We start from the raw sequence: 13,540 nt of genomic DNA, 5'->3' as shown, positions 1-13,540 counted from the left end.
GGCTGGCCTGGAACTCATGGCAGTCCCCCTGACTTAGGCTCCAGTGTGCTGTGGTGAGCACCACACCCAGTGGAACAATAACTTTGTATATTATGTGGTATCTTAGGGTTTTAGTGCTGTGAAGAGATACCATACCATGGCAACTCTTAAAGGAAACCACTTAATTGGAATGGCTCACGTCAGAGTTTTAGTCTGTTGTGGTAGAAAGTATGACAGTGTGCAGGCAGCATGGTGCTGGAGAAGGAGCTGGAAGCTCTACATCTTGACCCACAGGTAGCAGAAGGGAACTGTCAAAGCCCACCCCCATGGTGATAGACTTCCTCCGACAAGGCCATACCTACTCCAACAAGATCACATCTCCAGTAGTGCCACCTCTATGACCAAGCATTCAAACACAAGAGTCTAGAGGGGCTCTACCTATTCAAACCACCACAGATAGTCATACTACTACTACTTAGTGTTATATAATATTGTGCTATCGAAATTGCGTGTTCTAAAACAAGGTTGTAGCTTAATAGTAGACATCTAGCATTTGTAAAGCCCTACATTTGATCCTCAGAAACACACACAAACAAGAACAGTTATTTATAAACTATCATATAAATTAGGAAAGCAGGGCCCGGTGAGATGGGACATTGAGTAGGGGTGGTTGAGTGCAAGCCTGATGACTGGAGCTTGCTCCCCGAGACCCACATAGTAGGAGAGAACAAACTCGTGCACGTTGTCCTCTAACGTGCACACATGCTCACGCTGTGGACACACACACACACACACACACACTCACGCTTTGGGTCCCATCCTGATGTTTCTGACTTTTGAGGACAAGTCTCAGAAATACAAAGTTCTGAAGCTCTTTTGGGTAGCTTTAGGAACTACTTTTTTGTGATTATTATTACTGTGAAGTACACAGTTCATACTCGTGCTGGTTAATCTTTTGTCAGCTTGATGCAAACTCAGGAACTCGACTGAAAAAATGCCTCCAGCAGGTTGGCCTGCACAGCATTTTCTTGATGAATGATTCATGTGAAGAGCGTGCAGCCCACTCTGGGTGATGCCACGCTAGGCAGGGAGTCTTGGGTTGTATAAAAAAGAAGCTGAGCAGGTCACAGAGAGCAGACCAGTAAGCAGTGTGTGCCACCACAGCCTTTGCTTCAGTCTCTGCCTCCAGCTCTCTGCCCTGAGCGTGCGTTCTGACTTCATCTTCATGTTGCACTCTAAGCTATTAGATGAAATAAACTCTTTCTTCCCCCAAGTTGGTTTATTTTGGTTGGTTGGTTGGTTGGTTGGTTGGCTGGTTGTGGTGTGTGTGGTGTGTATGTGTGTGTGTGTGTGTGTGTGTGTGTGTGTGTGTGTGTGTGTGCATAGACTACCAAATAGAAAGCAAACTAAGATAATGCTGGACCACTGCTGTTTGGGCTTTTTGTTTGTTTTTGGTTTTTTGAGACAGGGTCTCACTATGTAGCTAGCTCTAACTGACCTGGAACTCACTGTGTAGACCAGGCTGGCCTCAAACTCACAGTGATTTACCTGCCTCTGTCTCCTGAGTGCTAGGATTAAAAGTGTGAACAACTACCCTTAGCATCTATCTTCATTTTTTTATTTTAATTACTGCATTTTATTTGTTAGGTATGTGTGTGGTCATGTGTACATGTGTACGTGCCTGCATGTCCTAGTGCGTATGTGAAATGTAAAGAATAACATGCAGGCTTCCCAGGTATTGAACTAGGGTAGCAAGAGCCTTTATCTGCTATGCCATTAAGCTTTGAATAGCAATGCCATCATAATTTACAGAGCCTGATGATTTCATTTGTCATTTCAGTGCCCAGCAGGATGCTGTTTTTGAACTGATTTCCATGGGATTTAATGTAGCACTGTGGTACACAAAATATGCTTCAAGATTGGCTGGAAAAGAAAAGTAAGTTAGAAAGCAAAGGTCACATGTGTCTATATTATTTTTTTAATATACCAAGTTTAAGTCTAGGCTATTTATTCCGAGGTTCCATTTGAAGTCAGTAGAAGAATCCTTGTTTCATACTTAGGTGCTACAGTCGTGCAGCTCAGTCTTTGTTCTGTAAATTTTTATTTGTTGTCATTGGGGTAGGAGGGGCACACATGCCAAGGCGCATGTGGAGGTCAGGTCAGCACTGTGGAGTATGCTCTTCCCTCCTCCCACCATTACATTCCAGAGATCCATCTCAGGTTGACAGCGTGTGCAGCAAGCCAGTCTCGTCACCTCTGCTCTGTGACGAAAACATTCCTAATCTTGTTACATAGCAGACCTAAGTAAGGCCCCAAACCAAGAAGTAATTTCTAAAATGTGACGATTTGTCTATATTTAATATCTATAAACACAGCCAGGTTTCCAGATGCCTTTAATCCCAGCCCCCAGGGGCAGAGGAAGATGAACAGCCAAGGCTACACAGAGAAGCCCTGCCTTGAAAAACCAAACCAACCAACCAAATAAATACTGTAAACAATAAACAAAGATTAAAAACAATAACAGAATTAGTTAATAAAATTGCAGTTCATTCTAGCTCTCCAGTTTTAAATGTATAATCTCAAATACCATCAAATCAGCTGGAAGTAAGGGATGGAAATAGGCAATCCATGAAACAGGCAGGAAGGCTTAGAAGCATATAAAACGATGTTTAGAGGACTAAAGAACTGAACACTAGAGTCAGTGAGGTTGCTTCATGGCAAAGGTGCTTGCCACCTGACAGAACAAGACTCAGTATGACTCAGATCCCACCCAAAGATGCAAGGGGAGAACTGAGCCCACAGACGTGCCCTGGAAGCTCCAGTCAGGCTCCAGTCAGGCACACGGAGGAAATAACAGTATTTTCTGAGAATTGTAAAAGTAAATGAGACAGTGGTTGTAGGAACTAACGTGGATACAGAATTAGGAAGCTGGCCAATTAGTTATGATTCATCCATCCATGAAATGAATCATGTTTGCTGATGTAAAATGATACAAGTGACCAGTGTCTATAGTTACCATGTGTGTTACGTTCATAATAATTTGTATTTGTTTGTGACAGAACAATCTGGAAAGAAAATAAGATGATTTAGCATCTATTTCTAGGCAAGGTCTCTATTCATCTGCAGAATCTTGGGATATGTTTTATGTGATTTTTATTTTTTAATGTCAAGTTAGACTTTTTTTAAATAAGAAAATAACAAGACAAATAACTACTTTGTTTTTCTGATGCATTTAAATGATGTGTCTGTGTGTGGGTTCGTGCACATCCATGGGGCCATCTCTAACTAGAGTCAAAGGCAGTGTAAGCCGCCTGACATGGGTGCTGGGGACTGAACTCAAGTCTCCTGCAAGAGCCATAAGTGTCCTTAGCCACTGAGCCATCTCTTCAGCCTCTGTGTTCTGATGACACATTGGCTTTTAGTTCCAGAAATAAGATTCATCATCTAACTAACTTTACTGTCTTAAAGCATAACAGAAGATGAAGCAAAAGAAGTTCACCGAAGCCTAAAAATTGCAGCTGGGATTTTTAAACATTTAAAGGTACAGTATGGGGGAAAGGATGGGGCGTTAATTCTTGAACTGTCTGGAGGGATTAGTAACGCCATTGTGTCACAGGAGGTAGTTCAGTCTCTCCAGTGACTGCAGGGCATTGGTTCAAGAACAGACTGCCCCTTCCACATCTCCATAGCAAAGACCAGATACATAAGTGTCTTTTCTAAAATGATGGGGGTCTCTGCATGTAAGCCGTGCACATCCTGTATACTGAAATCATCTCTTGTCTAGCACAGTGTAGTGTTCCATGAGTACTTGTTCTTCTGTACTGTTCAGGGAAATGTCTGTTCAGACTTAGCATGGATGCAGTCTTAGGAGGCTGTGTGTAGATGTGAAGTGCTTATGTCTGTGCTACCTGCTTGTTATATACTAACGGCCTTATAGATGGGCTACAGCCAAACACTGAGCTCTCTGCTAACTCATAACGAGAAGTTTTAAGTTGTAATATTCTGCTTCCTCTTCTGTCTCTTCACGCTAGGTGAAAACAAAACAGATAAATCAGTGTCTGTGCTGTTGCGCATTGCTCTCTGCAGTTGCCAGGAGCAGTCACAATTCCACAGAACTGACTGAGGGTGCACGCCAGGTCTCTCCCTGGCCAGCCGGTCATTGCATGCTTACTGTGTCAGATCGCTTCAAGATGGGATGGGAACTCTGAGGAAACCTGTCTTCTTGTGAGACTGCCCACCTGATTCCTTCTGGTTACAACTACTGACCACTGAGGACCTCTCGGAGCCAGCTTTATGGTGTCTTTTCAGCCTGAATTAGATGTAGAATTTGGGTTATTTTCTTTCCATCATTAGTTTTCACTGTGAATGAACAGTACAGAAGAGAGTTTCGGTTATTACTGCAGCTAAATACTTTCTAAAATGAGAGTGCTTTGCGTTACATTGTATCGGCAAAGAAATCTACCCATAACCTAAATTTTGCTGTTGGGTTTCTTATGAAGTTCACTTTGAATACGCAGGACCTCACCTTGCCTGTGTGCTCACAGCTGCAGCTTGGTCTGTCCACTTAGGTTCCCAGTGAGTCTGTAATCTGAATATCCTATCTCTAAGTTGTATCTTTTTCCCCTTGACAATAGTGTTTCTGTTCTTTCTCTCTAGGAAAGTCATATCCCTAAACTTCTTACACCAGCAGAAAAGGGGCGGGACTTGGAGGCTCGGCTCATCGATGCTTACGTCATCCAGTGCCAGGCCGAGGCTCAGGAAGGTATCCTAAGTACTGTAAGGTGTCTTCTGTTTGCTTCTAAGACTATTTATACTGGATTGTAGTTCTTCGATTCAGCCGTCTCGGGTGTCAGGCTTTAAGGATTGGTTGTGAGGGTTATTATCTTAGCATCTCCTTTGCGGTCAGCAGAGGAAAGTTCCTTCTACCTAACGCTCCTTAAAGGCAGACTTTTTTTGACAGTATTAATGTTAATCTTTGGGTTTTCTTTTTTTAAGGTTTATTGTTAGGCATGCGCATGTGCAGGGCTACGTTATGTATGCAGGTGCCTTTGGAGGTCAAAGAGGACACCAGATCCCCTGAAGCCTTCCAAAATGCATGATGGGAACTGAACTTGGTTCCTCTGAAAGAGCACGATGTGTTCTTAACTGTGAGCCATTGCTCTGGCCCCAAACATTGATTCTTTAACTCCTCTTTTCTCTTGTTTTGTGCTTACTGTTTTTCTTCTTCCCATCATTAGCTTACATTGACGTCTTCATCTTTCAGTTGCAAAAAACAGGAAAGTCATTTCCCAAGCTTTTTTATCTGTATTTCAAACTGGAGTGCTTTTAAAGTGTTTTTCCTTATGTCATGCTATTTTATAGGATTTCTGTGTGCTTGGCTAATAATTGGCTAGTTATTTAAAGATACTCAAAATCAGTGTCCACTTTCTGTGTTTTTATTTGCTATAAATTGTTACAGTAAAATTTATTTGAAAAAGAGAAACTATGAAAATTTGCAACAGATCATCAGGTTGTCGTTGCTGTTATGACTGAACTTCCCATAGATGGCTGTAAACTCAGAGAACATAACTCGTGTGTGTTGGTTACAGTGACAATCGCCCGAGCCATTGAGCTGAAGCACGCTCCGGGACTGATCGCTGCACTTGCCTATGACACGGCCAGCTTCTACCAGAAAGCAGGTGAGCCCGCTGTCTTGGCACACGCTCGGAAAAAAGGGAGGAAAAGATTCTCCTATTTTCCATTACAACACTAGGAGAAAGTCCGAGAGCTGTGGAGAAGGGGTCACAGGGGTCCCTGTGGCTTGCTCACCATCCAACCTCACTCCGTTATAAGTTCCAGATAAAAGTGAAGAGATCTTGTCTCAACACACAAGATGATTAGCCTCCATATAAGGCACACACATGTGCATGCTCCTCTCAGACTCGAGGGTGCACATATACCTGTGAATTAATAAATAAGTTATAAGTTAATATTTGAGGAGCTTGGACTATAGCTAGGAGTAGAGCACTGTATGAGTCCCCAGAGCCTCACAGCTCATGTGTCAGATGACTTCTAATGGACTTTTCCACCAGCTATGTCCAGTCAAAGGGAGCCTTTGGTCTTTATGGACCTTATAACTACCTTATGTAAGTATGTGCATACATATTGTGTATGTAGTTAGTTAGTTTTTAAGACTGGGTCTTTCTGTGTAGTCCTGGCTGTCCTAGAACTAAGTAGACCAAACTGGCCACAACCTCCAGAAATCAAATTGCCTCTGCCTTCAAGGTACTGAGACTAAAGGCATGTAACACCCACTCAGATCTTTATAACTCTTTCATAATTCTTAACGTTATTTAGATTAGATAGTGACAGTAAAGTGTAATTTGACCACCCATAACTTGACTCTAGCATGTGCAAGGTGCAGCAGACTTGGCTCCTGTGACGTGGGGAACATGCTTAGGTTTCTGTTTGGAGGCTGGTTACTGTTTTGGTTGCTGAGTAGGTAAGAACAAATTCAGAGTCTGGGGAAGAATCGGGTCCTGGTGTAAGATACAGCGTCAGTGGAGTAAGGAACTGAACGATGTGGACGTGCTAGTGAAGCTTTACGATAGGCAGGTGGCCTTTTAGTCTCATTTCAAAACAAACTGAGTCTGATTTGACTGGTTTATAATTCTGAAAGAAAATTCCCAAGCTCACACATGGGCTTGCTATGTAATGGAATAGGCTGGCTCAGTGTTTGCAGGCTTGGGAGGAAATGAAGACAGGTTTGACAGTTATAATGAAGTTGACATTAAGGAAGACAAAAAGTGTTTGGATTATGTGAGCACATGTGGACCTGTGAGTGAGTGGATGTGGATTTTTTTTATGCAAGGTTCAGTGATGGTTGACTGGATATGAGTTGTTTCTGGCAGGCAAATAGACTGCTATGTGCCTGGCTATCTTATATACAACTTTAAACTTATGATATAAATACTTGCTTTGAAATCCTTAGTTCTGTCGCATTTTGTCATTAACTTAAAGCTACATTAGCCATCAAATTGAAGAGGTATTTAAGTTGTTCAAATATGTAATTATAGGGAAATAAATCATGTTAAAGTATTTAGTGTTTTTTTTTTAAATGTATGAAAGCTTGAGTTTAGACTAGACAGTAGTCTGCTTTTAGCACTAGAATACAGGAGCTAAGCAATGCTCCAGTGAAACGGGGTGAAATGATACTTTGCTTTTTAAAATGTAACTTTAGATCATACTTTGTCCAGTTTGGAGCCTGCACACTCTGCTAAATGGAGAAAGTACCTCCACTTGAAGATGTGCTTCTACACAGCTTATGTAAGTGCCCATAACCCTGCAGACAGGGAGTCCTGCAGACGACAGGGAGCCCTGCAGAGCGTACTCTTGCCAGCTCCCCTAATCCTCAGCAACTCACCAGTGATGGGTAGCTCTCAGTAAATGTTCACTGGCAGGAGTGGGTGGGAGGATATGGTAGGGAATTGTAAACCTGGAATTGCTACATCCAAAACAAAGGCTGGAGACATGAGAATTCTCTCTGTTGTTTTATCCTGTCTATTTGGAAGGACAGCAAGAAATTCTCCTCTTAAAGGCCTGAAGATGGCTCAGTAGCTGAAGAACTTACAAGGCAAATGTGAGGACCTGAGTTCAGAGCCCCAGAGGCCATGTAAAGCCAGTGCACATCTGTAATCCCAGCAGCCCTACAAAGCAGAGAAGCCAGCAGCTAGCCTTGCATACCTCACAGCAAGCAACAGGACACCCTGCTTCAGAGAGTGGAATGCAGGGACTGACCTCCAATGCCCTGCCTCACTCACACTGATTCTGTTGTTGGTTTTTTATTTTAATCTTAAGGTATACCACACAGTGTCTATCACCTAGGTGAAAGCCACCAGTATGTGCCTTTTAGAAGTTCCTTACCAGCTAGTTACACCACCAGACTCATTCCAGGATTGTTAGCATGTGAGAAGCAGTTAACCCTTTTCAGAGTTAAGTGACTATTTTTATCCCTTACACGTCATAATGTTTTCCACCCTCCTGCTGCCCAGCACCATGTGTCTGCATCAACTGATTTTAAAGAGTAGACTTTCATGGTGTTGCATTTTTCTTAAAACCTATGGTCCTTGCTAGGTGTGGTGATGGTGCCTGTAACCCTAGCATTCGAAGGTGATGCTGCAGGCTCCTGGCCCCAGTCTGGATTTCAGCAGACTCTGCTGCAGGGGACACACACAAACACTACCCTTTACGTATGCACAGATAATTTACTCCTTCATTCACCTCTGTCCTGATTTTAAAAAGAAGCTTCAGCTGTCAGGCTTTCTCGGAACGTGATTAGAAATCTACTCTGCCTCGGCTGGACCGAGTTCTGCCTTCTGTTTGCACAGAGGTGTGAGGTGGGGCTTACCTCAGGTAAATGAGATGATGAATTACATCAGTAATCCAAGTGGTGACTGACAGTGCCTAGCTGACGTGTGAGTGTGAGGACAGAACACATGCAAACGTGTTTCTTTTACCAGGCGTATTGCTACCATGGCCAGACTCTGTTGGCGAGTGATAAATGTGGAGAAGCAATCAGATCTCTCCAAGAAGCAGAAAAACGTAAGTTTGACTCTTAGAATTAGAATTTTAATTCTCTCTTAAGGAAAAAAAAATCTTTCATTCTAAAGGGAATGAGTAAATTCTGGCTGAGTTCTTGAAAGGAAATGGGCAAGATAGAGAAAAACAAACCTTCCCTGGGGCCTGGCGGAATGCTGCTTGTTATTGTGTTGTGTTTCTAGTGTGTGAAAACGGCTAGAGTTATGTCGCTGACTTAAAGCAGGACGTAGTATTCTGAGACTGTTGTCCTTTCTGCAGTGTACGCAGAGGCAGAAGCTCTATGCAAAGAGTACGGGGAAACCAAAGGACCAGGGCCGACGGCCAAGCCGTCAGGACACTTGTTCTTCCGGAAGCTTGGGAGCCTTGTGAAGAACACCCTGGACAAATGTCAGAGAGAAAATGGCTTCATGTGAGTACTGCTCCCTCATTATCTCTAGTACCGCAGGGCCATAACGGTTAACATAGTAATAGCTTAATACAGTTCTTATCTCTAGTCCCACAATGTCTGTCTTAAATTGCATTTAAATGTGGTATTAATTTTCTTTTTAAATTGGTGATAAAATTGTTTGTAAGGTCTTTTATTCTGTATGTGATGATGTCATAAAAATAGATTTTAAATTTTAAATGTGAATTGTTAACTTAAAGTTTATTTCATCAGGACACTCCCATAAAGACTGCATTTTCTTTTACCTTTGTTTCCGTGTTACTTCTGTGTGCAGGGTGTGTGTGGAGTGTGGGTGTAGCATATGTTTGTCAATGTGGGGGGCGGGGAACGGTGTCATGATTTGATGTGATTGGCCCAGCGAGTGGCACTATTTGGAGGTGTGGCCTTGTTGGAATAGGTGTGTTACTGTGGGAGTGGGTTTTAAGACCCTAATCCTAGCTACCTGGAAGTCAATCTCCCACTAGCAGCCTTCAGATGAAGATGTACAACTCTCAGCTCTGCCTGCGTCATGCATGCCTGGATGCTACCATGTTGTCCTTATAAGACTTGCCTTGGTCATGGTATCTGTTCACAGCAACACACACACACACACTCCCCCTGTATTAGTAGGGTTTTCCTGCTGTGAACAGACACCATGACCAAGGCAAGTCTTATAAGGACAACATGTAATTGGGGCTGGTTTACAGGTTCAGAGGTTCAGTCCATTTTCATTCACAGCAGTAAAACCTTACTAATACAGGGGGAGTGTGTGTGTGTGTGTGTGTGTGTGTGTTCAACTTCTTTTGCATATTTCTCTCACTTTGGTTTGAATTAACTATAAAGCAGGAAATTTTAATTTTCTCATAATTCTTCCTGGTCTTTTCAGGAATAGAACTGCAACTGTTAGTAAACTGTATTTGACAGAGTGCAAACTGTATTTCGGAGCCTTTCCCTACCTGCCTGTCTGTATTCTTCGTAGGACACTGCATTAGGCCACACTGAACTTGTCACGTGTCTGGTTCAGTTTTTAATCACTTCCCTTGAAAATAGACTGAGCCTCCAAGTCCAGGCCCATGGCCCCTCTTTCTGTCCTTGGAAGCTTCTATTGCATTGTGCTGTGGGTGATAGGGCTTTCCGATTTTATCAGCTGCCCACATGTGACTGTCCCTCAGGGGAGAGAACTGTCATAAGCATTGTAGGCCTTGAACATACTAGGTGCTCAAGTAGTTGCTGAATAACAAATAAACCATTGTTTAAATTGCTTTTTGCAGTTACTTTCAAAAAATTCCAACAGAAGCCCCACAACTGGAACTCAAAGCAAATTATGGGCTGGTAGAGCCTGTGCCTTTTGAATTCCCTCCTATGAGTGCTCACTGGACACCGGAAGCGTTGGCTGCNTTTGATCTCACCAAGAGACCCAAGGATGACAGTGTATGAGAACGGGTTCTTCCTTACATAGAATACAGAGGAGAAGAAGATGGAGCTAGTGTTGAGTCTCTGTCTCCGTCCTCAGTGAGCTCACTGTGGGGCTTAGCCTGCTCTCAGAAGTAGCCCTGCGCCTTCAGTCCTCTGCTTTTCTGTGTAATTCACTTGCAGTGTTTCAACAGTGTTTTGTTTTCGAGACTTGTCAGTCAGTGCTCTCTCTAAGAAGAGCGTGGGAAAGGCCCTGGTGTTGATGTTGCTATAGCAATGCTCCTTCCGACATTGGGCATTTGAAGACTGGATTTCACTTCAGCTTGAGTCACCCAGGAGTAAAGTAGAACACTTTCCCATTCACTTAGACCTAAGCTCCCGGGGAGCTCTCAGTATGTGGTAGCTCACATGGGAAGGGTTAGGTTTAGTTACCAAAGGACTAGAGATCTGTGATAGAAAGGGTGGGGATTGCTTTACAGCCCCAGTATACCTTGAAATTGTATGATAGGCAGTCTCCTCCCATACAACTACTCCTTAAAGTAGCCATCTTTGCTCCCTGTGAAGCTTCTAAAATAGTATCTTTTTTAAAAGATTTATTTATTTATTTGATATGTATGAGTACACTGTAAATGTTTACAGACACAGCAGAAGAGGGCATCGGATCCCATTACAGATGGTTGTGAGCCACCGTGTGGTTGCTGGGAATTGAACTCAGGACCTCTGGAAGAGCAGTCAGTGCTCTTAACTACTGAGCCATCTCTCCAGCCCACAGTAGTCCCTTTAAAGACAGCTTGTGTTGCCATACATTATCTCCACACGCTAGGGCCTCATTACTGAGTTGTACCTTCCTGGAAGGATTATAGAGCAGGAGTACCTGCTGGACGAGGGAGGGACCTGCAGTCCACGTTCCCACCTGCTGGGATGCAGCTTCTGGGTCCTGGGATGGGTGGCAGCCTCAGTGCGGCCTTGACAGTCTGAAGTCAGGCAGGCCTTTGTGGGGTTTCTCTACTTCACCTGCATATTTACCTTGTTTTCTTTCTCCTTAGGTCAAACCCAAACCGGAAGAGGATGTGAAACCTGTAAAGGAACCAGATATCAGACCTCAGAAGGACACTGGGTGCTCTGTCTCATAAGAATGTCTGTCACTCACTGCAGTCTCTGCTGGTCCACAAGAGAAACTGTGGGGCTTCAGTTCGCCGTTTCTGATTTCTCTGAAGCCCACAGGATAATTGTTAGCTTCAGAGCAACTTGGCCTTTCATTTATTTATTCTTGATTTTCAACATAGAGGCATTTCATGATTTTGCTTCTGGGCTCTGCTTTTTAAATCAGGACAACATTTGGAAGGGTTGTTTTGTATGCCTCTAATGAGTATATGTGGGGGGGTTGGACCTTTTCTGAACTCTAGATAGTAAGTTTCATGTTCATGTTTTTCTACTTTCACAGAAATGTTTGTTCTTCTTGTTTGATACCAGAAGAATGTTTTGAAAAGAGATGGGTTCGCCTTTCATCACCACCTTGTCAGATCCGAGTTCTGGCGGGGAAACAGAATCGCAGTTAAAATCAGAAAACCTCAGACCAAACTCTTTCCCTGTACTTGACCAGAGTCCATGATGACTAGGAAATCGTGTCTTCAAGAGTGTGGAGGTTACATGGAAGTCAGCAGTGTGGGTCTGTGCCCCTTGGCCTGGCTCAGCTGCGGAGGGCCATGCTCTCTCCACCCGCACTGCCGACACAGTGGTTGTTTTCTTACAAGTACCTTTTCTAATGAACTTTTTACCTAAGGGGTAAAGCTTTGTACTAGCATTTAGTGCTTCTGTGTAGAGAGAGGAAGAGAATGGTAGTGGGTTTTGAAGAAGTAAAATGTTGCATGTTGTNAAGAAAGCCTTCGTAAACTCAACCAAGATAGGTTGCCCTGACTCATACTGGTAATTCCTTTGTTAGAAGAGTTTTAAGAAAATGCCTTTGTTACCTGATTTTGGTGGACATTGTGTTTTTAACATGGTTTTCTTCATATCCTATCAGAATGGCTTGGCGTTAGGCCATAGTGACAGAGGTTAGGATATAGACACACAAACTATGTGTTTAAAGGATCTGCTTCTACCCACAAACTGGGAATGATGGGTGTGTGATACTTTACCAAGTAACAGATGTGGGTGTATCCTGCTTGGTTACTCTCCTGGGGTGTTAACTTCCTTTTCTAGGTGACAGATTGCTTCGCATAATAGGAATAATAATGTATGTGAGAACTTACTGTGTGCCAGACAGTGTATAGGCACATACATAGACCACTGCATCCCTTTAGCCCCCCTGTGAGAAACACATCAATCTGCATAAAGTATTGAAACAGGAATATACATCTCATGATGAAGAATGAAGAGAGTATACCTGTCAATCAAGACTGTAGTCAGTAAATCATATATCATAGTTTATACTCCTTTGAAAAGTTACATATAATCACTAAGGGTTTTTTAAAAAATCATTTAAAATGTGAGTTACAGCTTGCAGTATCTAATATTTAAGCTGTAGCTTTCAGAATACTTGGAGTAACTACTGAATGGGCATTAAGTTTTATTTTGCTGCCTATAGAAAAACAATACTTTATTACATTGTCACCCTTCCTACAGAGTCACTTGTTAAATGCCAGTGACTGACAAAACTAACTAGTTACTGACAAAACTAGCTAGTGCTTGCTGCTGCCTGTTGACACTCTGCCTGTAGGACTTGTTCTGTGTACTAAACCTCATTAACCTAGGTAGGCACGCTGCTGCGGTTTCTGTGGACTCAACTGCCGTTCATGAAATGGAAACACATACTAGGTCCGGCACTTCTGTAAAGGGCAGTAAATGCAGGTGTTGAAATCCATAACTGGCCATGTTCTCATGATCGCATGAGCAGTCTTCAGTTGATTGTAAAGCTAACACCAGAAGCCTAATATACGCCAGACCATAAGGTTCTGAAGCAGTAGCAGGGATTTGTGGAGACACTGACTATGAAGCACTGGTACGCAGGCTGTGGAGAGGACGCTGGACATTGGTGTTGCATGTGTTTCATACCAGGCGAGGACAGCTCCTGTACAGCTACTTCTGTACAGTGTTTATATGATTTATCTTTTTATTTATGAAAATAAAAGCCATTTTACTTACATA

The 13,540-nt window shown here is 42.9% G+C and overlaps 1 protein-coding gene across 3 annotated transcripts in view; it reads left to right on the top strand.

The window, feature by feature from the left end:
* Brox (BRO1 domain and CAAX motif containing) overlaps positions 1–13,540 on the top strand; it is a 20,930-nt gene extending 7,390 nt beyond the window's left edge. For all 3 annotated transcript variants that reach the window (XM_021172599.2, XM_021172671.2, XM_021172519.2), the window contains 9 exons: positions 1,820–1,915; positions 3,448–3,520; positions 4,636–4,741; positions 5,568–5,657; positions 7,199–7,284; positions 8,478–8,559; positions 8,815–8,965; positions 10,252–10,411; positions 11,440–13,540. In XM_021172599.2, the coding sequence (XP_021028258.1) occupies positions 1,820–1,915; positions 3,448–3,520; positions 4,636–4,741; positions 5,568–5,657; positions 7,199–7,284; positions 8,478–8,559; positions 8,815–8,965; positions 10,252–10,411; positions 11,440–11,526 (931 nt within the window). In that variant the 3' untranslated portion in view covers positions 11,527–13,540. The remainder of the gene's footprint in view (positions 1–1,819; positions 1,916–3,447; positions 3,521–4,635; positions 4,742–5,567; positions 5,658–7,198; positions 7,285–8,477; positions 8,560–8,814; positions 8,966–10,251; positions 10,412–11,439) is intronic.

Source organism: Mus caroli, chromosome 1 (assembly GCF_900094665.2).
Source record: "Mus caroli chromosome 1, CAROLI_EIJ_v1.1, whole genome shotgun sequence".
Taxonomy (NCBI): domain Eukaryota; kingdom Metazoa; phylum Chordata; class Mammalia; order Rodentia; family Muridae; genus Mus; species Mus caroli.
The sequence above is the reverse complement of the archived record's forward strand: the minus strand, read 5'-3'. Positions and strand labels throughout refer to the sequence as shown.